At 39.5% G+C, this 24,224-nt stretch overlaps 2 protein-coding genes and 1 long non-coding RNA gene across 7 annotated transcripts in view; 2 read left to right on the top strand and 1 right to left on the bottom strand.

The window, feature by feature from the left end:
- PPP3CB (protein phosphatase 3 catalytic subunit beta) overlaps positions 1-10,753 on the top strand; it is a 46,026-nt gene extending 35,273 nt beyond the window's left edge. For 2 of the 5 annotated variants that reach the window (XM_059477414.1, XM_059477413.1), the window contains exons 13-14: positions 1,422-1,451; positions 3,098-4,784. In XM_059477414.1, coding sequence (XP_059333397.1) covers positions 1,422-1,451; positions 3,098-3,276 — 209 coding nt within the window. In that variant the 3' untranslated portion in view covers positions 3,277-4,784. Of the gene's footprint in view, positions 1-1,421; positions 1,452-3,097; positions 4,785-5,317; positions 5,376-5,992; positions 6,065-10,388 lie in introns of those variants that run through there. The other 3 variants (XM_059477417.1, XM_059477416.1, XR_009418897.1) reach the window with 2 other exon arrangements.
- Positions 7,488-20,706, bottom strand: ANXA7 (annexin A7). The gene is made up of 13 exons (XM_059477418.1): positions 20,628-20,706; positions 19,125-19,182; positions 16,149-16,365; positions 15,728-15,829; positions 14,499-14,539; positions 14,132-14,234; positions 13,754-13,848; positions 12,962-13,075; positions 11,535-11,705; positions 9,866-10,036; positions 9,684-9,759; positions 8,351-8,463; positions 7,488-7,837 (listed from the first exon to the last, which is right to left on the bottom strand). Exons 2-13 carry the CDS (start codon positions 19,179-19,181, stop codon positions 7,715-7,717), a joined length of 1,383 nt encoding a protein of 460 aa, XP_059333401.1. The 5' UTR covers position 19,182; positions 20,628-20,706; the 3' UTR covers positions 7,488-7,714.
- A 75-nt stretch (positions 20,707-20,781) lies between these two features.
- On the top strand, positions 20,782-24,217 carry LOC132075984 (uncharacterized). The gene is made up of 3 exons (XR_009418860.1): positions 20,782-20,892; positions 21,152-21,303; positions 23,756-24,217. It is a non-coding gene; the product is annotated as an uncharacterized LOC132075984 (long non-coding RNA).
- The last annotated feature ends 7 nt before the right edge of the window (positions 24,218-24,224 follow it).

Here is a 24,224-nt window from a genome sequence, read left to right as displayed (position 1 = left end):
TTCTGGAATTGCCCTTGTCTCTGTGGATTTAAGTGCAGAACTGTTTTAACTTTTTTTTCATTTTTTGTTCCATGGAAAGTGCAGTATATGAAATTCAAAATGCTGCATTTTCCTTAAGTATTTAATATTATTTTATGAAATAAAATAGTATTTATTGGATACTTACATAATGCAAGTATCCAATTTTTTTAGACTATCTCAGTGAAAATTAGAACCTTATGCAACAGTGAGCTTAAAACATAGTGTAGGCAATTCATATGTAAGATAGTGTAGGCACAGTGTAGGTGATTGGTCTTGTTGGATAGGAAATGAGAAGTAATAAATATCTTTAAAGAATTCTATTCTCATCTAATGCCCTATTTTCTTATAGAGCTATTTTCCCCAGCACTTGCTTGAATACTCTGCCATGATTTTTGTTGTTAACAGTATGTATGAAGCACTACACAAGTAGGTTTACCACTATGTAAGCTACTTTTTGTTAATATTTCTGAAATTATGGTATTAGAGGCATGGCAAATGGAGGAGGAGGTAAAAAGTTGTTACCATGATTGACTTAGCTACAGTTCAGGTTGTAATAATAATAACCTTATGTTAAAGCTTTGCCATCTAAAGCTAAAATTATGAGGAAAGATCTTACACATAAGAAATCAAAGCAGTTGTCATAGTTATTTAGTTAGAAAAACAGCTTGTGTGCTAGATGTTCTTCATATTTACATTAATTCACCCACTAAAACTATGTTAAATCCAGACCTCTTCCTGCTGTAGACTTTGTCATTGATTCAGCTAAACAATTTACTTTTTAAATATGCAGATTTAAATAACTTTCTAGATCTGTCTTCCTTGGCTTAAATTTCATTATTTAATTCTCAGAGATGCCCATTTTAGCTTAAAATATTGTGAGAAATTGAAGTACTAGTTAAGCTTCAGGGAGCTAAAGATAAAAAGTAATTTTTTATTATTATTCAAATGCTGGTAGTGTTATTTTTATAGTGTCACTCCTGGTAATGTAATGAAGCTCACTAATGCGTTTTAATCTTCAGAAATAGTCTCAAATATATTTTTAGTATTTTTTAAACCATACCAAAATTTTAACATCTGTTGAAGTTTTCTGTTGCTGTCTTAAAAAAAAATCAAAACAAAAATCACAACCAAAAGTTACAGGAATGTATAGTTAATAACATCAGTTCAATTAGTGTTACTTAGACAAACTTTTAGTTGATAACTCTGTTAGTTAAAATTTAGGAAAAGTTTCACTTAGACTTAAAAGCAATCCCCCAAAAACTTAATTGTAATTTTAACTAATTGTAATCGAATCTGGTGTAGCATACTATATTAAATTGATCATTGCCTTTTCTGCTGTGCGATATTACACTCTTCATCTTTCTCATTCATTTTGCATGCATCTGCTCACTTCTGTACAGCCACTGTAGAGGCAATTGAGGCTGAAAAAGGTATGATCAGAGTCTTTGCCCTTGGCAGAGATCTGTGGTGTCTGGGAGGGAATTCAAAAGTACTCTGTGTGGGTGTGTTTTATTTTCAACTTGCACAAGCAGAGATGAATCAACTGCATTGATTCATCTATTTTACATGTAACATTCATTTCTGGCTTTAGGATAATGATTATTTTTAATATTTTAGGGAAGTTCTTGGGGGGTTTTGGTCTCCTTTTGTTTTTATTTTTACAGAATATGCTGTAGGTTTTTGTACAATAGCATGTTGTGATATGTGATGTTGTCTCGAAGTTCTTAAAAATAGAAGTGTTTAGTGGGGTTTTTTTCTGCATTCAACTGAAGGTTTTGTTTGATTGTGGGGAGGGATGTTATATGTGGAAGGAGGGTTGTTTATGCATGCCTTCTCATAAAATATATTTAATGGCTTTGAACATATTTTTAAACTTTCTGTGATATCTGGTAGTGCAAGACATATAACTTTTTTCTATAGATTTTGAATATAATTTACTGTTCAAAATTATTTCTAGTATTTATGAGACATTAAATTCGATGGATTGTTAGTGCTTCTGTGCTAAATGAGTTGTATATACATCCTCTATTATTGGTATTGAGGGAAATGCCATCAAATTATTTGGTTCAGAGTATTCAACTTCAGATTGTTTCTTTTCAGAGAGACTTTAGTTTCTTCTTGCTCAGAATTCAGTGAAATGAATGACAAACAGCATAGCCATTGAGAGAGAGAGCTACCTTTGGGGTTTCTCAGATTTAGTTGCAAAGCACCATTTAATGACTGTATTCTTTGTTTTTTTAATTAAGGAAGTCAGATCTCCAAAAATATTAACAAGTGCCATATTCTGTTCTCACACACACCTGCAGGAGGTCCTGTTGTTGTGAGTGAAAAGCTGTATTTAAATCTCCAAAGAATTATTTCATCCCAAAGACTTCAGTCTTATTATGTGGTCAGCCATTTTCAGGTGTAAATTCAACTACAGATCTCGTTCATCAAAATAATCAGTAGCAAAATAATACCTATTTTCTATACTTTAAATACATGTGTATTTAAATGATACCATTGTTGAACCACAGTGCTAACTTGGTGATTGTGGTTGTGTCCATTTCCATCATCCACATGATTAGCACAGTGTGAACCACATCCTGCAGTTTTGCCTGCATGAAAACTGCAGGATCAGGCCATTGGTGTGTGTGCAGGATGTAAATCTGCCACTACTTTTGTAACCCTTTGCTGCTTTGCCTCCACTGCACTTGCTGTGCTGCTTAGATCTTACTGACATTGCCCTGCAGAGAAGGGGGATGTTAAGATTAGCCCAATGAGCTGAGCAGCAAAAGCACAGCAGTGATAGCTGGCCCCACCAGGGACACGCAGAAGCAATCAAGTGGGCTTAAACCCCTTGATTCCTGCTTGCAGAATATTTGCCATACTTTGTTCTTTTTGTAATGAACTGAAACAATGATTACTGTGAACATTTCAGGAAAGCAGGTTAGAGAATCTTTTAGCAATACAGTTGCAGGGCCATAAGTTTCTTTGGCTGATTTTTAATCTTTTTTTAAACATCATTTGTTAGAAAAAGTATATGCTTTCATCTTATTTTTCCATTACTGACATATCAAATTTGCATTTTGTTAAGCAATACGAGGATTCTCTCCGCAACATAGAATCTGCAGTTTTGAAGAAGCAAAAGGTTTGGATAGGATCAATGAGAGAATGCCACCAAGAAAAGATGCTCTTCAACAAGATGGTATTAATACTGTAAACACAGCAAATGCCAATGGAAACAATGGAACTGGCAACAACAATGCACAGTGACCACATCAGCATCTGGTTTACTCACTCATGTCCTGCCTGAGAATTCCTAGATTATTGCTTTTTGATGTGACAACAAATTAAATAGGGGGATCACTTGAAGTGACTACTTACATGAGGTGGAAAACCATCTGACTTGATCCCACTGAAGAGAGACCATCATGCTTTTGAGACAACAGCCCCTCTCTTACACGGCGACCCAACCTCCCGGGAGCGTGTGCCTCACCCTTTCACACAAACATCCATCACTGGCTGCTGCAGCTTGGGAAGAGATCTGGGGGAAGGATCGGACTGTTCTCACTAAAGCACACCTAGGCTAGCATCTTACGCTTACGTTGTCAACACTTTTAAGTTTACAAATGGGATTTTTCTTTCAGTAGAGGTAGTTTGTTCGTTCGTTTGTTTAAATCAGACTTCCAAATACAACCCTAAGAGCTAACTATTTATTAATGGACATTGGTTTCATGATATGTCTTTAAAATTATAGATTAGAATGGTCTTAAAATATCTGAGGCTGCAAAAACTGTATTTTAAATAACAGAAAAAAATGCCAAAACATTTCAGTTGGTCATTCTGTAAAATGCTGACCTCAGGTTTACTCCTTTAGATGTTGCTAATTCTATATTGTATTCACTGTATTTTTTAGTTACAGCTTATCAGAAGATTTCTATGTAGGAATGTTTATTACTTGAACACAAATTAAAAAAAAATATTTAATTTAGAAACTTTTTTGCCCAGCTTTTTCAAGACTTTTCCCCACCTTGAATTTAAAAAAAATATATATACTAATTTTAAAAGTAAGAAAAGTATGGAAGTGTTAATTTTAAGGTACTTTTAATTGAACTTTGTACATTGTTTAAGTAAATTTTGATTCATATCAAGTCTGTAAAGCTTGGCATTGTATTTTGTGTATGCATGTTTTCATTTTGCAAATATTTAATATATAGACCTATGATGTACATCTATAGGTTACCTAGATGTTATAGGTACTTTTAGTTTATTGTGAGTATTACGGTTGCATAAATAGCTAACAATCACTGGGCTGAATAGCTGCAAGCTTTTTTATTATTTTTAAATCTGTAAAGGAAACTGAACCTGTATCGGACATACTTTTTGTTTAAGCAAAGCGGCGCGTAAGCAATTGCTATGTTCAACTGCTAAGGCATTAGTGAAAGTGTAAACTTGAGACTGCATGTATTTTGGTATCTACAGGACTGCTTGGTTAAAATAAAAATTGAAGCCCTGTGCTAATTTGTTCACAAATAATGGACTGTACTGATTGCCAGTGTACTTTGGTATATATTTTGACATTTGCTACATGTCCTTCTCATCCCCTGGAACACGACTTGAAACTTATGTCACTAGAGTTCATCTCTTTTTTTTTTTTTCTTTGCCATAAACTACAATCTGTACATGCCCCTAAGTTGGAAATTTTATGCATGTTCTGAACTATTCAAGTATTTTATAAACGGTAGCACACAATAAATTTTGTGCATGGGCTGCGGCTCCTATCACTGTGTATTGGTTTTATTTGGCATACATAGGTCTAATCTGGCCTTGCAAATTTTTTAGAAATAGCCGTCAATATTTAAGCCATTCAAAAAAATAGCATAAAAGGTCAGATTTAGCTTGCAGAAAACTAGTTGAATGTAAACACTCACTATGTAATTTAAATTTTATTCCTGCTGCTATTTTTTGCTTTTGAGTTCTCGCTCAGGAATATTTTGTGTGAGGTAAACCAGACATCCATTTTTGGTTTGTACAGGCTTGTCAGAACAGGGTTAGCAGACTCTAGAAAAGACTCTTATGCATAGCTGTGTTTCATATGTTGATTTGAATTAAACATTTGACTGCTGAAGTGTGTTGGGGCTGCTTTTTAGGCAAGAGGTAAAAAATGGCTTTGGCCCTCTGTACAGACACACAAATTAGCCTTTTGGCATATTCTTTTTAAACTAAGGACAAGCTGCTGAACAGGATGAGAATTAAGATAAGTGACACACTGTTGGTAAGGGGAGTTTTAATATTCAATTTTACTTTATTGCAGATGCATTCTAATTGGAAATTCTTCTCAGATTTGAGTCCAGAAGATCAAGTTAAAAATGGTAAGTTTTTTGGCTTTTTTACAAAGCACTCCTATCCCCACGAGCTGTACAGTCTGCATACAGTGTCATATTAGAGAAGAACAGAGACCTATTACAAAGTACAACTGAAATTTAATGATGAACATGGTGATGGTACCTTTCTCCTTGTAAGTGCTAGTGGAAAATGTCACAACCTCACAAAAAAGTATTTGTCCTGGTTTGATACTCAGATCTTGGTTGTGATGAGGATTTTGAGTAGCTGGAACTGTATTTATTAAGAAAATACAGATTCAGTCTTTGTGTGGAAAGACCTCACTGTAACTGGAGAGAACAAGTTCTGATACTTGTGTGGCAGTAAGTGCCCAGCAGCAATGATGTTCACTTATGTGAGGATTCCCTTGCAGTATCTGTTTTGCTGCTGTAAGGACTCCCTTGCAGTATCCATTGTCTGTAATAGTTTTCACCATATATGAAGGCAGATCTGCAGTAAAGGAAAATACACTGGGTTGTTGGCCTGATTTCTCATGCTGTATTGCTCCTGTCACCTTTTTGGCAAGTAGTCAGGTAACAGGGTTGTATCTGGGGGTGTTGCTGTTTGTAAAGTGAGTGCCAGCACTCATTTTCTGTGTTTCTGTAAGGTGGTGTCTGGAGCCATCTCTAATTCTTATATTGTTTGGGAGAAGAAATTATTTCCTTATGCCCAGAAAACTGTAAGTAGTTTGCATTACTTGCTTTATGCTTTCAGCATTTTAATGAGGGAAAGAAAGTATTTTTGCCGTAAAACAGCTTAATGTTTTACAGTCACATAGAATAGAATTCATCTGTTCATTTCCTTGTGCTAGTATATGAACCAGATTTAATCAATATTCTGCTTTGAATGACAAGTGAAATGGTAGGGATTTTCAGTCACATAAAAAGACACTTATGCAATAATATGCTTTAATTATTAAGTGTTAAGGTGCTTCATATGTAAGGAACTTTGTTCAGGAACAGATGAGAACCAAAGCTTTTAAGAATCTTGGTCAAGCTTGGAAAGCTATTGATGGATAGCTATCTATACACACACATGTATATCTATCTCAGTGGATGCTTGCACTAAGGATGACCAAAGCAGTACAGAGTAGAATGTCTTCTAGTCTCTCCAAAACATCTTCCATCTAATTTGTATTTGAAATAATTAATCTGACCCAGCTGAACTGTATTTCTCAGTTAGTATCAGAAAAAGTTGCTAGTCTAAAACCAGATTTAGGTTGCAGACTACTGATGTAAGTAAAACACATAAGATTTTCTGTATGATACACTTGATAATCTGTTGTTGCTGTGTAAAAACCTCTATGTTCATGCTGTGCAGAGTGAAAGGTTTGTCATCTTGGAACCAGCTCTACCAGCCCTAGCGACTTTTGTCTGATAATACTAGAAATAGGTTTGTGCTGTTTGTGTGAGGTTGTCCTATAATACAATTGTTACTTGTTAAAGAACTGCTGAAAGAACACACTGCTTATTACTGCTGGACTTGAAGCTTCTCTTAAATTTATGGTTGGGGACAGATTCATTGCATCTTTCTAAAACACCCATATGTGCTGTTCAAAGTTGTTCTCTTTAAATCCTTTGAAAACATTGACATAGCCGTTTATATTGTGTAGATCACAACTGCTTTGGGTTGCATTTACAGCTTAGCATTAAATAAATGCTTTTTCACTGCTTGGTCAGCTACTGTATAACCCACTCCTTTACAAGAGAGACTTGAGAATCAGATCCAAGATGATTTCTCCTTTCCATTGTTGCCTTAGTTACCATTTCACCTAACCACTAATTTAAGGAATTTAATAGGTGAGTGCAGTCAGATTCTGCCAAGGCCCCTAAACTGTCAGTGTATTGTGACTTAAACTGTGCATCCGCATGTTTTTCAACATTATGATGGAAACATATTAAAAGGGGACAGGGTGTAAAATGCTTTACATCACAGCCTTGGGCTTTGTCTTCTGCGGTAAGTTCAGCAGTTTAGGTATTTCAGAAACTTGTTGAGTTCTGCAGATTCATTTGGCTGAAACAGTTGACTCCCACAGAGATGCATGCAGGAATCCAGTAGAGGGGAATTGGTTTTGTCTGTGTCAAAAAGACTAAGGCTTGGGGTCTAATAGATAAGATATATCTTTTATTATACAATAAAGAATATTATGTGCTGTAAATTAAGGCATTGTAAGTGCAAAAAGCTTACTGAATCATCAAGAAGGCGTATTTGATTAGGCAACCTTTAAAATTATTCTTTTACAGGGATAGTTGGTATCTACTTAAAGCATGTTTCATGTCCTTCAGTTTGTTTCAAAAAAAAACAAACCAAAAAACCAGATAATCCTCTTCTATTGCCCAACAATTGCCAGCAGCAACTTCCGGTAATCACCACTTGTATCACTTGCTATCATTGCAGCCAGTGTCTTCTGATACATCTGTGTGAACATCTGTTTAATTTGCACGAGGTCAATCTATGCAAAGACAAAAAAATCAGAAAACTCAACCACAGTGTATGATTTAAATCCTAGACAGTCACCCCACATCTCCTCCCTTGTGAACCAGAGAACAAATGCCAAGGGTGAGATGTGAAGTGATTAACACTGTGCAGTGGACAAGCCAGCTGGTCCCTCTAGGGGTAGAAGAGCAGCTCCCAAAGCAGAGTGCAGCAGTTGTTCCATGCTTTGTTAAGACTGTGCTGTCCTAACTGTGAACAGGTGAACTTCTCACCTGGAGGTGCTCACTTGCTACTTAGACGGGCAACAACAGTTAAAAACAGGCAGTTACTGCAATCTAGGCAGAGTTAATTAAATTACTATGTGAAAGCTGACTTTAAAGCTAATTAACACATGCATCTAAATGTGAGCCCCATAAAAGCTTCATGAGTACATGATTCTACACCTGTGAAAGGAGAACTGAGTGACAAGCTGGTTTTGGTAGATGGTTTTCTGCTGCATGTGACTGCTACAAAGGAGAGAATTTCTTACCTCACTGCGAGTGACTACAATTCTGATGAGGGTAGAATCATCTGTGCCAGCTCCTTTCATAGAATAATAAAGTCTTTCTGCAAAAAAGGCTGGGCGATTTAAAGCACATTGCACTGCAATAAAGCATATTGTTAGGATTAGTTCCAGTAATGTATCCCATGTAGTGATATTTGGCAGGATCAACTTGGCAAGATTTTTGGTGTAGACAGCTAGAGGTTGGTCTTAGTGAAGATCCAGTTACTGTGAATAACAGGACTTGCTTATAGAACTAAACTTATTTTCAAGTTGATCGAATGAGTTATTCCCTCACACAAAAACTTACAGTTAGTAGCAGTTAACTCCTCTGGAAGTGCTTTTCAAAACTCTAAAATCTTAATTCTCAACAGGTAATTCTAAAACAGTTCTTCTCCTTGGTATTGGGACACAAGGTATTTTACTCATGTTCCATTGCTAGAATCTTACTAGGAAAAGTCCAAATGTAGAAGGTGCTGTAGTAGTTCTTCTGCAACTCTTGTAGTTATAGAATAGATCTTGTTTCAGGTAGATTGTTCACGCTCAGAGACAAGCCACTGTTCTTCTATCTGATTCTCAGACCTGAATTTTTCCCATTAAACTTTTGAGTAGAATATACTCTGGTAAGTTTTTGCTTATCCATTATGGCTACAGAATTGCTGTCATTTGGGTAAGCACTGATATGACTGGTGTCTCCAGATTTACTACTAAATATTACTGATTTTCATCATCAGTTAATTGTGCTGAATTGTGTTGAACTGCTTTATTATAGCAAGTCAGTAGGAAAAAGTGAATTCAAAACAACATCTATTTTTCTAAGCTTGTCCTTAGCCACGGCTGAGCTTTTTGGGGTAGATGATGGTGAGGAGGGGGATGGAAAAGGAACTGTGCCTTCAGTGGGTTCATGTTGGCTCTGAGGTTATCTGTGTGGGTGGCTCAGCTGTCTCTGCTGAGGAGCTGCACACCCAGTCACAGCTCTGTGACACTGGTACACCGCTTTTGCAGAACTCTGAATTACACAGCTACAAGCACTAACCAGTGACCCTTGGTTCTGAGCACTTGCCTGCCTTCCCAGAGAAGTGACAAGTAGTTTCTATGTGGCCTTTTCTTATTTGAAACTGACTTCTTCATGATGGTTGCTTATTTTCTTCACTTCAGTACAAGATGAATCATTTGAATAACTGAAGCTACTTCTGTTCTAGCAGAGTCTCTGATTATGTGATCAGTTGCCATATGGCCAGTGCTGAATTGGATTTTTCTTTGGTTACATTTAGGTTTAATTCCTAAAGGATAAGAGGGGAGGGAAGAACATATTACTTACCAATGGTCTTCAAACCACGTTCCACATTTCCAGAAAATTCTCGATCAATGCTGCTTAATAAATCACGATTAGCAATCTACAAATAAATGAGATTAATATGAGGATGATGAAATGCAGTAGCAACTGAAATTAATTTAAAATACATTGACCAAGCTTATTTGAAATCAGTGAACACCTCCTACCCTGGAGTATGCCTCAACTGTTGCTTTCAGCTGGGGAAAACTTCTGCTTGCCAGAACCATATTAAAGCAAGATTCATCAGTCCCAAGTTTTCCCTCACCAGCTTGGTACAGACGCTGAGCATCTTCTTGAGCTTTTTGATAATCCACAGTTTGATTCTCATCACGATTACCCTTAATGCAAAGACAACAGATTTCAAATGAAATTTCAGAGAGAAAGCTATGCTTTAACTGCTTGCATTGTACAGAGACCCCAAGCATATATCTTTAAAGCTTGAAGCAGAAAGAGAGGTCGTTTGAAATACATTACATTGCTTTAAAATTTCTCTTTGGTTTAATATTCTTTATAGGAAGTAAATACAAAAGTGGCTTAGAACACTATCTGTAGGACACGCTTTAAACTGCAGATACACTGACTCAGATAACTTCACCCCTACAAACCATCTCATAGTTCTAATTAAGTACTGTACTTAATTCTCTATTTTACTTAATAATGTAAGCTTTCTCTTGATTTGTTTGTTTCTAGGCTTCAAGTTGCAAAGACTCTTCCTAAACGAACTAATGAATTATCTTACTGAATATGCACACCTGAAATATCTCAGGTTTCCTTCCTATTTTATTTATAAGTTGCTTATTTCAAGTAAGAATGTCTTTAGAAACCACTTACTACACTTGTGTCAGTAGGGCTTATATTACATTTTATGTGCTTTGTTGGTTGTTTTGGCATTTTGCTGCCCAGTGCATGGATGGACACTACTAAACATACTGGCTGAGTAGGCTGAATACATTCTCTCCAATACTGTTGTATCTATAGAGGTTAATATACTACTTAAATTATGTGGTTGTCAGTTATTGTAAACTACTGGATTTATCAAAATAAAAATTAGCAGCATGAGCTTCTCCAGGTTTGCTTTTTTGTGGATTTTGACTTTTAACCAAATATCTAGAGCATAGCTGAACTCTCACAAAGGAAGAAGCCAATAAGATGGTGTCATAGAAATTCTAACAGAAATAGGCAAATTGATCAGAGAAATGTGGGAAGTTGCATTAGTTACATATTTCTTCCTAAATATGAGTAATGGCACGTTACTATTCTTCAACACAAAATAAGCCCTAGTAAATGATATGGGATAAAAGAGCTCCAGTGATTATCTGAGTTCAACAGCAGTACCTCCCTACATCTGATGACATAAAGGGAAGGCAGGCACTGGAGTAACTTGAAGGGGAGGTTTTGCCCTGTGGCACGTCTTATCTTGTTTGTAGGGATTCTCACAGGCATTCTGCATACCACAGAGATTATCCAATCAGCTTCACCCAGATTGCTTTGTTGATATATGCAAAAAATAAAAAGCATCTTGCTCTAACAGCAGTGTAGAGCACTGGTTTAGGGATTCACTTGGTTGCATCTGCACAATATTTCCACATAACTTCTGATATTTATTGAGGGTGCTAAATTAGGTCACAGAATTCATAATGGATTTGTAGATGAGAAGTATCTCTTGAGGAGGGACTGAAGTGTCATATCTTAGGGAATAAATTAATGACCATGGGCTAATTTCTTAAAAACCTGCCTCATGCTAAGCACGCACAGGCTATTTGTGGAGCCATTATGACTAAACATACCAGACTGTACACTGTTATCTTATATAAAAAAATAAAAAATAAAGCTCACTTGGCACATAGATACAAGTAGTCGTTCAAAGTGTCCTGAAGTGTCTGATCTGATGTCTTCTTCAATGTCTCTTCCAAATTCTGATTTATAACAGTTCACTATTTCACGAATTTCCTGGTTTGTCCTAGTGCAAAGGATCTCAATCAGCACATTCTCCTGAGTGCCTGCTCCCTGCAGGCAGAGAAAAGAAAGGCATAAATACAGAGCACTATCTATGCAGTTTCCTTCAACTGTGAAATAGGGCAGTCATCTGGTATTTCAAAATTTAATACAATCTAGCTTGTAAGAGCAGTATCCCTGCAGTGCGAAAGCACTGAGTCTCCTGTGTACTTAAAATGGAATAAAGATTCCTCAAACATGCCATTCTGCACCAGTTCAGAGAAACTGAAACCCCAAAACATCCCTATACATCCATATCAGTGGCACTGGCCAAAGTTAAAGGCAAAATGGTTTAGGAAAGGAAATTCTTTGGCAACCTTAATCTGGAAATTTATCAAAGGAAGGTAAAGCCTTATAATAATCATTAAAGTCAAATGTACACATGTAAATTCTGTTTTGGTCAGTACACAAGTGTATTCTCTATCTAAATGTGGCTGCTTCCACAATGTGGAACTTTTTATAGATGCTTCCCTCTCTCCAGAATAAAAGTTAATTGTGATTTCTGTATACAGGCGGATCTTACTGGCATGAGCATCTCAGTTCAGGGAAGGATTTGTAGGAGAGGAGATGTATGTGAGACTTCCAGGTAATCTTATATTATGAATTTTTGAAAATGGTTGTGGCTATTCCCCATTAAAGGCAGATCTTCATTTAAGCTCCATGTTCTCTAGAAGGTGTGCATTCATACATGGGTTGAGTTACTCATTTCCACTTGCTAGCTGTTGCAGCTCAAGCAAGACATTCCAGTAAACTGGATATACCAGTTTACCTGAGTTAAAAGTTTAAACCAACTAACTCACCTAATCTCTAAATGGTGTCTTTATATTTCAACAGATACATCCATCATCTGACTTTAAGAAATTACCTTTTCATCATCTTTTTGGGGTAAAAAAGGGAAAATTCAAAAATATCTTTCAGTAACAAAGGTTTATTTCTAGCAAGGAAATGCATATACCTTTAGTTTAAACAGGGGTTATGGTTTTAACCCTGGCCCTTTCTAGGTTCTAGCAAAAATTATGCCCAGGTGGTAGAGAACAAGGTTCTGTCCTGCAGCATTTCCTCCTCTATTGAATGGACATTTGCCCTGGCTAATTGCCTAATCCTGCAGAAATTGTCTGGAACTAGGGATGCAGCAGAAAAGAATTTTAAGCCCTGCAATCCCAGGATTTGTTTGACACTATTGGATTTTTCAACAATGCTGGGACCAGGTATTCTTAGATGAGCATTTTAAGACAGTTTAAACTGTTTCCTTTGCAGGAATACCATACCTTCATTGCATGACGTAAACTCCAGGCATCGTAGTAGGTACTAGGCATGAAGAGGGCTAGAATCAATTCTTCCACATTACCACTTAACTCAGACTTCAGATCTTTAATTAAATCCTGTTCAATTATAAACATAGAAAGGGCTTTGCAGAGTGTCAGGATTATATAGATTATATACTGAAGAAAGATCAAACTAGAACTTACTTCTATGATTTATTTCTACCTTTGTACCTTTGTGCTGTTTTTCCTGTAAAGCTTTGTTTTATTTCTTATTAAGAACTTCCCTCTGTCCAAATCTCTGACAGCTCAGCTCTTCTCCATTATCTCCTCATTAATGCCACAACTACAAAATTTCACTTTAGGTTGCAACAATCACAGGGAAGAAATTAAATTAACCTGGAATTTTATTTACTATCCAATCCTCAATCATTTCTCAGTTTGTTTCTTGGGAAAAAGAAGATTTCAGTGCTGGTTTGTGTGCAAAAAAATCTGTAGTTTCAGACACTAATACAAGGGCAGTTTAAGCTTGATTATTTTCTGTCAAGCATTAGAGAAGCTTCTTGTGTGGTCAGGGACAGAGACAGCCTCCAGCCTTCCCCCACCCCTCCTTCTGCCAGGTATCAGGACAACCCTATATCAAATACCCGATGTCTCCCAATACATAAGGATTATAACCAAAAGAAGTGCATTTAAAAATGCTCAAATCATTGCCCAGGACTAAAATGCAACCAGGCAGTTAAAGCAGCAGCTGAAAGTTTGGGTTTGTTTCCCAATTCAAAGAACTAGAGAACATACCTTGCCATACATAGTCTTGAAAGCTGCCTTGATTTTTTGCCTTTGATCATTGGAGCGGTTAGCAACAACATTTATGATGGCCTGCTCATCAGTTCCTTGGAAACAGAAGGGCAGTGTCATGTAAGAATGCAATATAGTCCCTCCAAAACTGTGCATTTTATACTGTTGCATTTGGGCATAATTACATAAGAGGCTGCTATTTAAGTCCACCAAATTTTCTGTGTAACTTCATCTACTAAATAACCCCAGCCATTTTGAAAAGGTAATTTTTGAAAAGCTTCTGGGAGGGACGTATAGTTAAATAAGCACTGAAGAAAACAACAAAATGGCATTAAGAAGTTAGATCAATAAGAACTAAAGCTTCTATTTCTTACTTACCAAAACCCTTCATAGCTTTGCGTAGGATTTCTGCATCCCTTCCAGCATCAAAGTTTGGAGCAGCTTGAATTGTACCCTGGGTACACTGAACCACTGCAGCAGGCTGAAAATAAGAGTCACGTGTAACTAGATATCTACACAATAAAAATTCAAATTAAAATCACAACTCTGCAATCAGTACTTAAGAAGGAGTTCTCCATTAGTTATCTGTTTTTTCCTCTAACACAGAATCAGGGCAACGTTTCTCTGAGGGTAGATGGAAACTCCTGATGCAGAACAAAACCAAAGCCTTTGGAAGTCAGCTGTAAGAACATTAAAACTACAGAAGCCAGATAAGATTAATTATAGAAAAGAAAAGAGCACGTACCGGACCAGGCATTGGGGAGGGTACTTGTCCACCAGGAAATCCTAGAGAAAATATAGAACAAGGAAGGAGAAATGAATTAGGTCTCCTCTTATTATGGAAATGCCATCTAATCTGAATATAGCCATCTAATCTGAATATAAAGTCAAACCTACCACTGCACACAACCTCTTTCCTAATGGTACCTACCACAATCTGTAACTGAATTTCTTCCCTTGCCGATAGTGGGAAGAAGCCATCACAGATGCATTTTGGTACATACACTAGCAAGGCAATTCTAAAAATACTAAACTTACTGGTGCTGTGGGAACTGGAAGGATCTCTCCTTATGAAATTCTGCTATTTTTGACAGAAGCCAAGATGGCCCAAACAAAAAATGTGTGTTCCATGATCTCTTTAAAAGATGTTATGTACATTTTAAAATGCCTAGCATGTAAAGAATAAATATTCAGAATTCATTGCTGCAAAAAGGATTGAAGTAATCTCATTTTGTGATCAAAAGCACTAGTAATACAAAAGCTAAAACTAATATTTTGTACTTGAATTTTATTTTTATTCATAATATGTATGCACATTCCTTATCAGTTTAATAGCAATTTAGTACTAGAGTTAACAGAGCAACCATAAAACAAAAAGGTTTTGCTGCTTTGAACTTCTTTAAAACACAACTGATACATTCCAGGACATCATCTCTAAAGTAACTGAAAATCATCTCTAAGGTAAAAAAAATCATCTCTATAATCTCTATATATCTCTGTATATGATTTTCTAAAAGAAAATCATCTCTATAGCAACTGACCACTCAAAGCATTAAAAACACTGCACTGATTTTAAGCAAATGTGTGCATTTTCCTTTCCTCTTTCTCCAGTGTGTCAGGAATCACTGTGAACACACAGATCTGAAAAAGGCAATTGAGATTAACTGCTAGATACTCACTGAATGTGTACTCTGGGTTTCACAATTCTCATCAGATATTTGCAGTTTGAAAAAGGACCTAAACCACTACATCATGACCATTATTGAGGGACAGCCATCCCCTTTGGATGTAGCACCTACAGACATGGTTCTTATCAGCCCTTCAGTGGCCTGGTCAGGAAAGGTGGCAGGAGGTGCACAGCATAGGAACCTCAACAGCTACAAGTAACAAAGGTAAGGGCTTAATTTGTTACTACCTATCCTGGAGTTTCTTGGTTTAACCATGGATGCTTGGAGTTTCTTATAGATGACATACCTGGAATTTGCGCTGGTCCACCTCCAGCATAGCTTTGGGCAGGAGGCTGCTGTGGATAGCCACCAAAGCCAGGCCCCGTGGGAGGCACAGCAAAGCCAGGGCCTGGAGGAGCCAGGGGAAAAAAAAAGACTTCAGCACACTTAGTATTTTGTACTTGACTTCTTGACACACCAGGAGCCAGCTTGTTAAACAAAACTATGTAAGAGACCGGTTTCTCTGTGTCTGTGCAGTGACCCAGAATCAGCAAGGCTCTGCCAGCAGCACTCAGGTATTTACTGCTGGATGGCAACCTGGCTGCCTGCGTGCTGCTGTCTGCACCCATCACTGAACAAAACTGCCTTTCTCTGCTGTTTCTGACAAGCACAGGGAATGCTTTACACTGGAGATCACTCCTGACTGGTACTCTAACAAAGGATCTTACCTCCAGGGTAAGGTGGCATTCCTCCAGCCTGGGGAGCTCCAGGGTAGCCCCCCGAAGCGGGGTAGCCCCCTGGGGCAGGATACCCTGCTGCCCCTGGAAACCCAGCATTTGGTGGTGCTGCAGGATAGGTCCCTCCTCCTGATGGAGGGAATCCTCCAGGAACAGCAGGATAGGCATACTGACCAGCTGGTGGATAGACAGACTCCTGTCCTGTTGGCTGAAACACAAAAATGGGATGTCTGTATGCCTGTTAACAGCACATAAGAGTAAAAACTCCCAAGCTGCCAAAATGTCCACGTGTATAATAACAATGTGAATTATACAGTTAGTTGTAGGGCTCAGAGCAGCAGAAGAATTCCTGAAGCCTGGGTGGAGTCCTCCTGGTTGGGTGTTCTGATGCATCTCCCATGTTGACATGGAATCTGAGACTGATGCAGGGTGGAAGTCACCTCTGGATGACCTGTGATCCCATCCACCCTCAAAGCACCGCCAGCTTTGGAGTTGGGTGAGCTCATGCTGATAGTCAAGTTTTCAGTATATACAAGGAATGACAAATTCACAGCCTGTCTGGGCCCCTGTTCCAGTTTTTGACCACTCGAGAAAAATGTTTTCCTCAAACCAAATTGCAATTGCAAGCTGTATTTGCTAGCTGCCCTTTCACTGTGTACATCTGACAAGAGTTGGCTCCAGTGTCTCTATTGCTCCTCCTCAGCCAGCAGAAAACTGAACGGATCTGTGCTTAGCCTGCTCTGCTCCAGGTAAGCAGCCTTCCCTGCACATTCTTCGTCCATGCCTTTGTTGTACTGGGAGGCCACAAGCAGACACAGCACTGCAGAGATGCTCTTGCTGAAGCCTGCTGTCCATTAGCCTTCCTCCCTGAGGACTCAGTGCTGAGCCACACTCGTCAGCCACTGTGACTCCTGGTCCTTTACTGGAAAGCTTCTCTTTCTATCCCACACAAGGAGGAGGTGAGCTCAGCTCAGCTTGCTCTCTTTGAAGCATTAGGAGCTCACCCCTGTTAAAAGACTTTTAAGATCATAGTAGCTTTGAAACTTCTGCCTCTCTTGCCCAAACAGTATTTTCAAATGTTACAGGGTAAGAACTTTTTTGGGGGTTTTTTCCCCATTTCCTTTGGAATCCAGGTTATAAAGCATGGACATTCAATTATTAAATCTGGATCACTGAGTCAGACTGAACAGCTGTTACAGGTTTTAAATAAAAAGAACAAGTCTAACAGATATATATTTGTTTTGCTACATGTATGATTCACGAGCCACACCACAAAGGGTGCTATTAGCATTAAGATATATTAGAAATATTTGCTTGGATAATCTAGATCTCTGAGGGAAAGCCCTGTAAAGTAAAAATCATTATACATGACCTTAGAAATCAGGCATTCAAAATCAGCTTCATAATGAAGCATAATGGATGGGACCCATTACTCACTTGCTGGGAATCATCTTTACTGCTTTAAAAATACGAATCACACATTACATATAGTACACATTCATTCTTGACCCCAGAAAACAAATAAAGTGCAGAGCAGAAAAGCCTAAATCAAATGTTCTTGGGTTTGGCTGCCCCAAGATTTCTACCCCCAAATTTCTGTGCCCAGGCTATATAATATTCTTTTCCCTAGAGGTACAGTCTAACATTTCTCTGCCTGAGTCAACAAAAAGATTTTATTAGAATTTAGATTCATAAATCCAAAATTAGGATCCTCAAAAGCCCTGCTCAGATTACTACTGGTGCTGCAGAGAAAAACAATTTCACATATGCTTTTTAAATTGGTTATCTCGTTGGCCATCATCAATGAGACTAGGAAATCATTGATAACAAGTCTAAAAGGTCTTATAAATTAATTCATTGAAGCTGGCTATTTTTTAGATGTTAGCTAAGAAAAAATATATTTTCAGATGTAGTTAAAAGTAAACTATAGCTACAATCACGAGGGTTCAGCAGAACCTTAAGGGAAGAAAAATCCTGGAGTTCTTGTTTCTAACATGTTTGTCTTTCATTTGACTGACTTTAGTGTTTCAGAAGTAGTGAGGATAGATTGTAAAGCAAAATCATCAGAGAATTTATTGCACGTATTTATATGTATATGTTTATATTATACATGTATTTATAGCTTTTCAGTATCTTAAAGGCATTCAGGCTGATCCGTGCTTAAGTCTGGTTCTGTACTACATAGAACACAGGCAAAATTCCCACAATTACAGCATGGCAAGTGCCATCATCAGTGCCATAAAAGTACAGAGATTATTCTAGCTTTGAAAAATATTGCAGGCATATCAGAAAGACTGCAGTATCAGCCATACCTGATACAATTCAGCCTTCCATTAAGTTTCCTTCAAATTTTTAGTCCATTCAGTTGTGAGATGAAGGTGGAACAGTCCTGTGGATAAGGTAGTCAAGACAGAGTGTCCTCTATCCTCAGAAAAATATTTACTTGGTGTTATATGAAAGCTGGGCTACTTGAGTGAAGTGTTCCAAGCTCTTCCTGATGGCTGTGACCACTGAAGCTTGCTGAACATCTCTGTAAATCCTGGGATATGGCTATGTGAGTATTTTGTACAGACTGGTTCAGAGATTACTTCTAACCCTACATGTGAAGGGCCTCCTATTTACAGAAGAAACTTTAAAAAATAAAAAGAATTGTTGAGATGAGACAGCTATATTTAAAACACCAAGCTCACAAGATAAAATAAAACAAGACCAAAAACTTTTCTGGAACAATGGGCGTCACTAAAAAAACTAAGCTTCCTTCTTGGAATTCTTGTGTGACAGCTGTAAACTCATTCCCAGAGATATACAGAGGAAAACAAAGACCATAGACTAGAGAACAGGGTACCTGAACTGACTACTACTATTTACTGCTAGCTACTATTTACAGACACATGGACCACAGTCAGAAGGGGTATTCACAGAACACAAGTGCATTAGGAATGCAACACATTTAAGAGCCATACTTACAGGATAACCTGGGAAAGCAGGGTAGCCATCAGAAGGGGGATAACCTGGGTATGACATTCTGGGTAGGAAAAATAAAAAAGATATTTTCACTGTGAGTCACTATCTTTGAGTTTGTAGTAGGTATTTGCTTGCTAATTATCTGTTAAATCACTTGAATAATCTGCTATTAACCCACAGAACTTTCCTTTTTTTTCTCTTCTACATCTGACCATAACAATCAGAATTCAGGAGGGAAGCATCTTCAACTCATAGTAATTAACTATCACTCTTATTTAGGGTCAGACACACATTTAAGCATGGTAAGAGGCTCAAACTTCCAGAAAGCTCTAAAATACAGAATACACTTTGAGGTGCCAGCAGGAGGGAGCTTGAACCCTTTGCCAGGACAGAAACTATGCAGGTTTCTGGACTGCACCAAGCACCTGTATCCATCATCCTGCACTGCGCCGCTCACAGGGGTAGTTCCTGGGAGAAGAGCAGTACCCTAGCTATACCATGTAAAATGGTAATTTGATAAGAAGAGGTATTTATTCATTTGTGGAGCAAATTTCTATTTCCTGACAGTAACTGGTTTTTTTTTAGTCACATTTTTAACAGAGGGACTTGGGGGAATAGGGGTAAAGATCATCCCATCCTGCATGTTGCCAACCAGTTGGGCAGGGATATTTGAGACCATTAGCCAGGTTATGAAACTTTTAATGACGGCGGGAAAAAATGGACTTGAAATTTGGCACAAGCATCCTCAAGTAGAACAGTGGCTCTGTCATAACTATTTTTATACCCAAAACAACGACAGATTTTTTTCCGTCAGACTGTCGTTTCCCCCCGCTGTCCGCGGATGGGCACGGGGCGGGTTGAGCCGGGGGCCGGGTGTGAGTCAGCTGCGGCACTGGCCCGCGGTGAAGCATCAGCGGGCGCGCCGCGCTCCGTGCGTGGGGCGGGAGCTCGGCCGGTAAACACCGAGAAGTCTCCCCGTGGCGGCTGCTCCGCCGGGACCGCCCGGCCCCGCAGCCCCGCCGGCACCGCGCCCGCCCCCGCGGCCTTTAAGGGCCCCGCCTGCGGCTGCCCCGCTCTGCTCAGGGCAGTCACGCATCGCCCCAGGCTCCTCCCGCTCCCACAGCCGCCAGCCGCGGGCCGGCCCGGCGAGCCCTCCGGCGAGGTGGAGCTGCGGGCGGAGGCAAGTGTCCCGGTGTCCCGGTACCCACTTCTCCCGAGGCCACCTGAGGTCGTTCCCGCTCCGCAGCGCCAGGGCAGCTCCCGCCGGGTGTGCGGCTCCCGGGGGCAGGCGGTGCCTCCCTCGGCCAGACACCTGCCGAACCCCGAACCGCGGGCGGCCGCGGCTCGGGGAGCGCTGCCCGGAGCTCCATCCACACCCCGGGGCTGCGGCCGAGCCCCCGAGCGATGTCTGAGCAGAGCCGGGGCTGCGGCCGAGCCCCCGGGCGGTGCGAGCGGAGCCGGCGGGGCTGGGGCGAGGGGCTCCACCCTCCCCCCCAGCCGCCTCACCTGAGGGGAACTTGCGGAGCCTCCGGCCTCTTTCCGCAGCCACACCGCAAAATGGAGCCCGTGCGGCCGGCGATGCCCGCCCCGCCCCCGGCACCGAGCCCGCCCCGCCCGGCCCACGGGCCGCGCTCCCCGCGGGCAGGGGCACCGCGCCCGGTGCCGGTAGCGACGGCCCTGCCAGCACAGAACCCTTTGCTGTCCGTGCAGGCTCGGCTGCCTCGCTGAAGGGAGCCGTGCCATGCCCGGCTGTCTCTCGGACGGACGAGAGGTAAGCTCACAGGCGCAAGTGCCACGAACGCAGAGCCGCTCGCCCGTGGAGCTGTGGCAGGGAAGCGTTCCCGCAGGAAGCGCCCGGAGATGCTGTCCCACGGCAGCCCTCTGCCACCCGGTAGGAAAGGGAGGGAAAAGTCCACACTGCAGTTTCCCTGTAGCACCACTGCAATGGAGTTCAGCCCTAATATGTGTAGTTTTAAGCCAAGTCTGTAATCCAATAACACATGCGTCTTTAAATCGGGATCATTGTTCAGTAGTTGCAGGGAGTCCGTCAAGTCACCCAGGCCGCCGGAACTGCATGTAACAGGCAAAGAATATAAAAGACCTAAGTGCATGGAGCTAGAGGAGCTGCTCCTTTTGCTGTAGTTGCTGAAGACCAGGATCTAAGTCCCAAGAGGACATAAAGGTAAGATTGGCTGACTACTACATACACTTTTCTAGAAAGAAATGTTAATTATAGTTATTTGAATGTAATTATGGGGAGTGCGCCTACTGTTTTGTTTCTGTCTGTTGTAATGTTTATTAATATTATACTTTGAATAGACATTATACACACGTACTTTACCTGATGCTTAATTATTCATAAGACATTCTGACAAACAATATACAGTTTATGAAGGATTCACCTATAATATTATGCACCAGTTACTTGAGGTTATTCAAAATATCCCCTTTTTTTTTTGTTTATGACAAACATGTTAGCAGTTTAGAGACCATTCCAATGCAAACAGCGTTGGTTCCTTCCTGTAACCTGGTGCAGCACTTCAGCTCTAGATGAAATAACAACCACTGTTCTCTTTGTCCATAAAACAGCATGAAGTGCAGACAGCAGAAAATAGCTGGGTAATAATTTACCATGCTTGCTCACTTCAAATGAAGAACACTTAAAGCCCCATGAATCTAATACATTACCTATCCAGGAAAATTTGGCTTGTTCTCTCTTGTTTACCCAGAACACATCAGGAGTGGCTTTAAGAATTTAATCCTCACAGCATTCTTCAGCTGACACTCCGAGTGCATGTCTACTTTATTTCACCTGTTAAGCACATTTCTTTCAGGACACGTATATATTTTAATCCTTGTTTCCATGGGAACCAAGTACATTTATAAAATACGCACTTCTTTATCTTTTTCATTTAGTGGACTGTTTTGAATTAAGCTACTCAAGAAAAGAAAGATTTGTTTTAAAATAAATTCCTTTCTTTTTGTGTGAAAGGAAGAAGAAAATATTTTAAACAAAATTATATGTGTTTGAAGAATCTGTTAAATGCATTGAATGTTTATGTATCAAGGAGAATGTTTGGAATTATGTTTTTAAAGCATGCAATGGAACCATTGTGGTCATCTAATTTCACTCTGTATTTAGGGAAATCCCTTGGCTTGTTACTACACCTAGAGCCCACGCATTTAGGAAAGCTTCTAAATGCCATGCAGAGTCAAGGCAGCTTCTCACTATTAGAAAATTCAAATTTAGTGGAGAGACAAACTTTTGTTCATCTCTTTTGTAATATTCTTGCATCTCGTCCTAGGACATGGTACTGGACAGGATTCTGGTCTGGAGTGACTTGGCTCAACTATGTAGTTGTGCTGAGTGCTGTCAAAAGAACTGAAACAAAACTTTTTTTCCAGAGGAATTTATTTTTGGTGATGTAGGCAGCTAAAGCATTACTGCTTCTCTATGTGTCCTGGTTGGAATATTGTTTCCCACTACAGTAATAGAAAGCATAACTTTCAGTGTTCTACTCCAGCCAATGTAATTAAATTAAAAACAAAGACTTCCCCCAAGTTTGTTGTAAGAACTGGTCAGCTTTGAACCATAGGTCAAAGTGTAACAAAGGCACAGGATGCTGCAGTGGCCCAAGCCTACATTATGTACTAAAACCACTTTTCCAGTTAGGCTGCCTTGTGACTGCAGTCCCAGTAGCTGTTGAGGGAAGCTTCCCTGTGCAGGGAGCAGAGCGAGTTCAGCCCTGTCAGGAGGCAGGAGGAGCCCTGGGTTTGGTTTGCGGCTCCAGGGAGTCGCTGCCGGTGACTCATGGAATGCTCCACCCGCCCTGCTCTGAGCATCGCGCTTTTACACAACCCCTACACAGCTGCCAACCAGACTCTGGTTCCGCTGGGAGGAACTTGAAGTTTCACCCTTCCTCAAAGCACAGGAGAACAGCAGCTTGTTCTGCTTAACTGTTCTGGAAGGGTTGTGTGTCTAACATTTTCACATCAATTTTTAATCATTAGAATTGAACCTCAGGTTGAGGTGGCGTATGTCCACAGGTTCACAAAGTTGCACACCAAAACACTGCCTCCTCTTTGCAGCAGGTTTAAGTTTTCTGCCAAGAAACTGAAGTGATTCAACTGAAAACACAAATTTAGTGACCTTCATCCCAGTACATGGAAATAATCACCAAATGAAGTTGCTAATCCGGCAGCAAGGATTTAAGTTTCAAGTGGCAGATAACAATAAGGTTTGTCATTCCCAGCAATATAGAATTTTTTTTCTGCTGAATCTCATCAGTTAAAAAATAGTGGACTATTACCACCTCCTCCTGAGTTTTTATGAAGGCATTCCCTAAATATAAATTATAAATAAGATAGTTTATCCTGAAAGTATTAATTTTTAAAAGAAACATAGCAGTCTTACTGTGCTGGAAAGATGTCAGAGCGAAGCATGTCTGTGTCCCTTATCACATATCTTCATTATTAATCTTCAGTATTTGCAAGGACTGGCAAATTCCACAATGATCACAAATTGTTCTTGGAAGTTTGCATTTTGTGCACACCAGCTTATAAAACAACATTGATTTTTAACACTCTAAAAGCTGAATAGCTTTCTTTTAATGTTTTCTCCATTTTCCTAACAGGGAATGACAAAGAGCTTCCTGCAGAGGAGAGGTCAGGGAAATAATATTTTGCTTCCCCCCCCCGCTCCACACTTCTTTGCAATGATTGAGACACTTGTCCACCTTTGCTGCTTCCTCTTTTCTGTCACTTGATGCCATGTCAAAACTTTCTTCAAAAAACACTGTGATATGAAAATTTTGAAACATTAAATGGCTGAATTTAAGAATATTAAGTTTAAAAAAGAGAAAGGAATGCAAAACATTTTTATTCAGACTAATAAAAAACTGAGTTGAGTTCTAATACTTATTTAATGCTCACAAATAACATTTTCAATTAGGATCTTTGCTGGACCTTCACTTTTCATTTACATTGACCTTGCAATTAGAACTTAGAATTTAGCATTGAGTCACTGAGGGAACTCTCTAAATTGTACCAACCAATATGGGATCTCTAGATTTGTAATCTGAGTCTTATTCTTGGATTTAGCTG

This window comes from Ammospiza nelsoni, chromosome 8, assembly GCF_027579445.1.
Source record: "Ammospiza nelsoni isolate bAmmNel1 chromosome 8, bAmmNel1.pri, whole genome shotgun sequence".
Lineage (NCBI taxonomy): Eukaryota > Metazoa > Chordata > Aves > Passeriformes > Passerellidae > Ammospiza > Ammospiza nelsoni.
This window is presented reverse-complemented; position numbering and strand designations above follow the sequence as displayed.

Excerpts from the sequence above, each read along its gene's own strand:
- ANXA7 (XM_059477418.1), bottom strand. The coding sequence starts at position 19,181 with ATGTCATACCCAGGTTATCCCCCTTCTGATGGCTACCCTGCTTTCCCA. Across the intron at positions 16,366-19,124 it reads CTGCTTTCCCAGGTTATCCT|CCAACAGGACAGGAGTCTGT; the intron begins GTAAGTATGGCT and ends TTTGTGTTTCAG. Across the intron at positions 14,235-14,498 it reads CCTCCCCAATGCCTGGTCCG|CCTGCTGCAGTGGTTCAGTG; the intron begins GTACGTGCTCTT and ends TCTTATTTTCAG.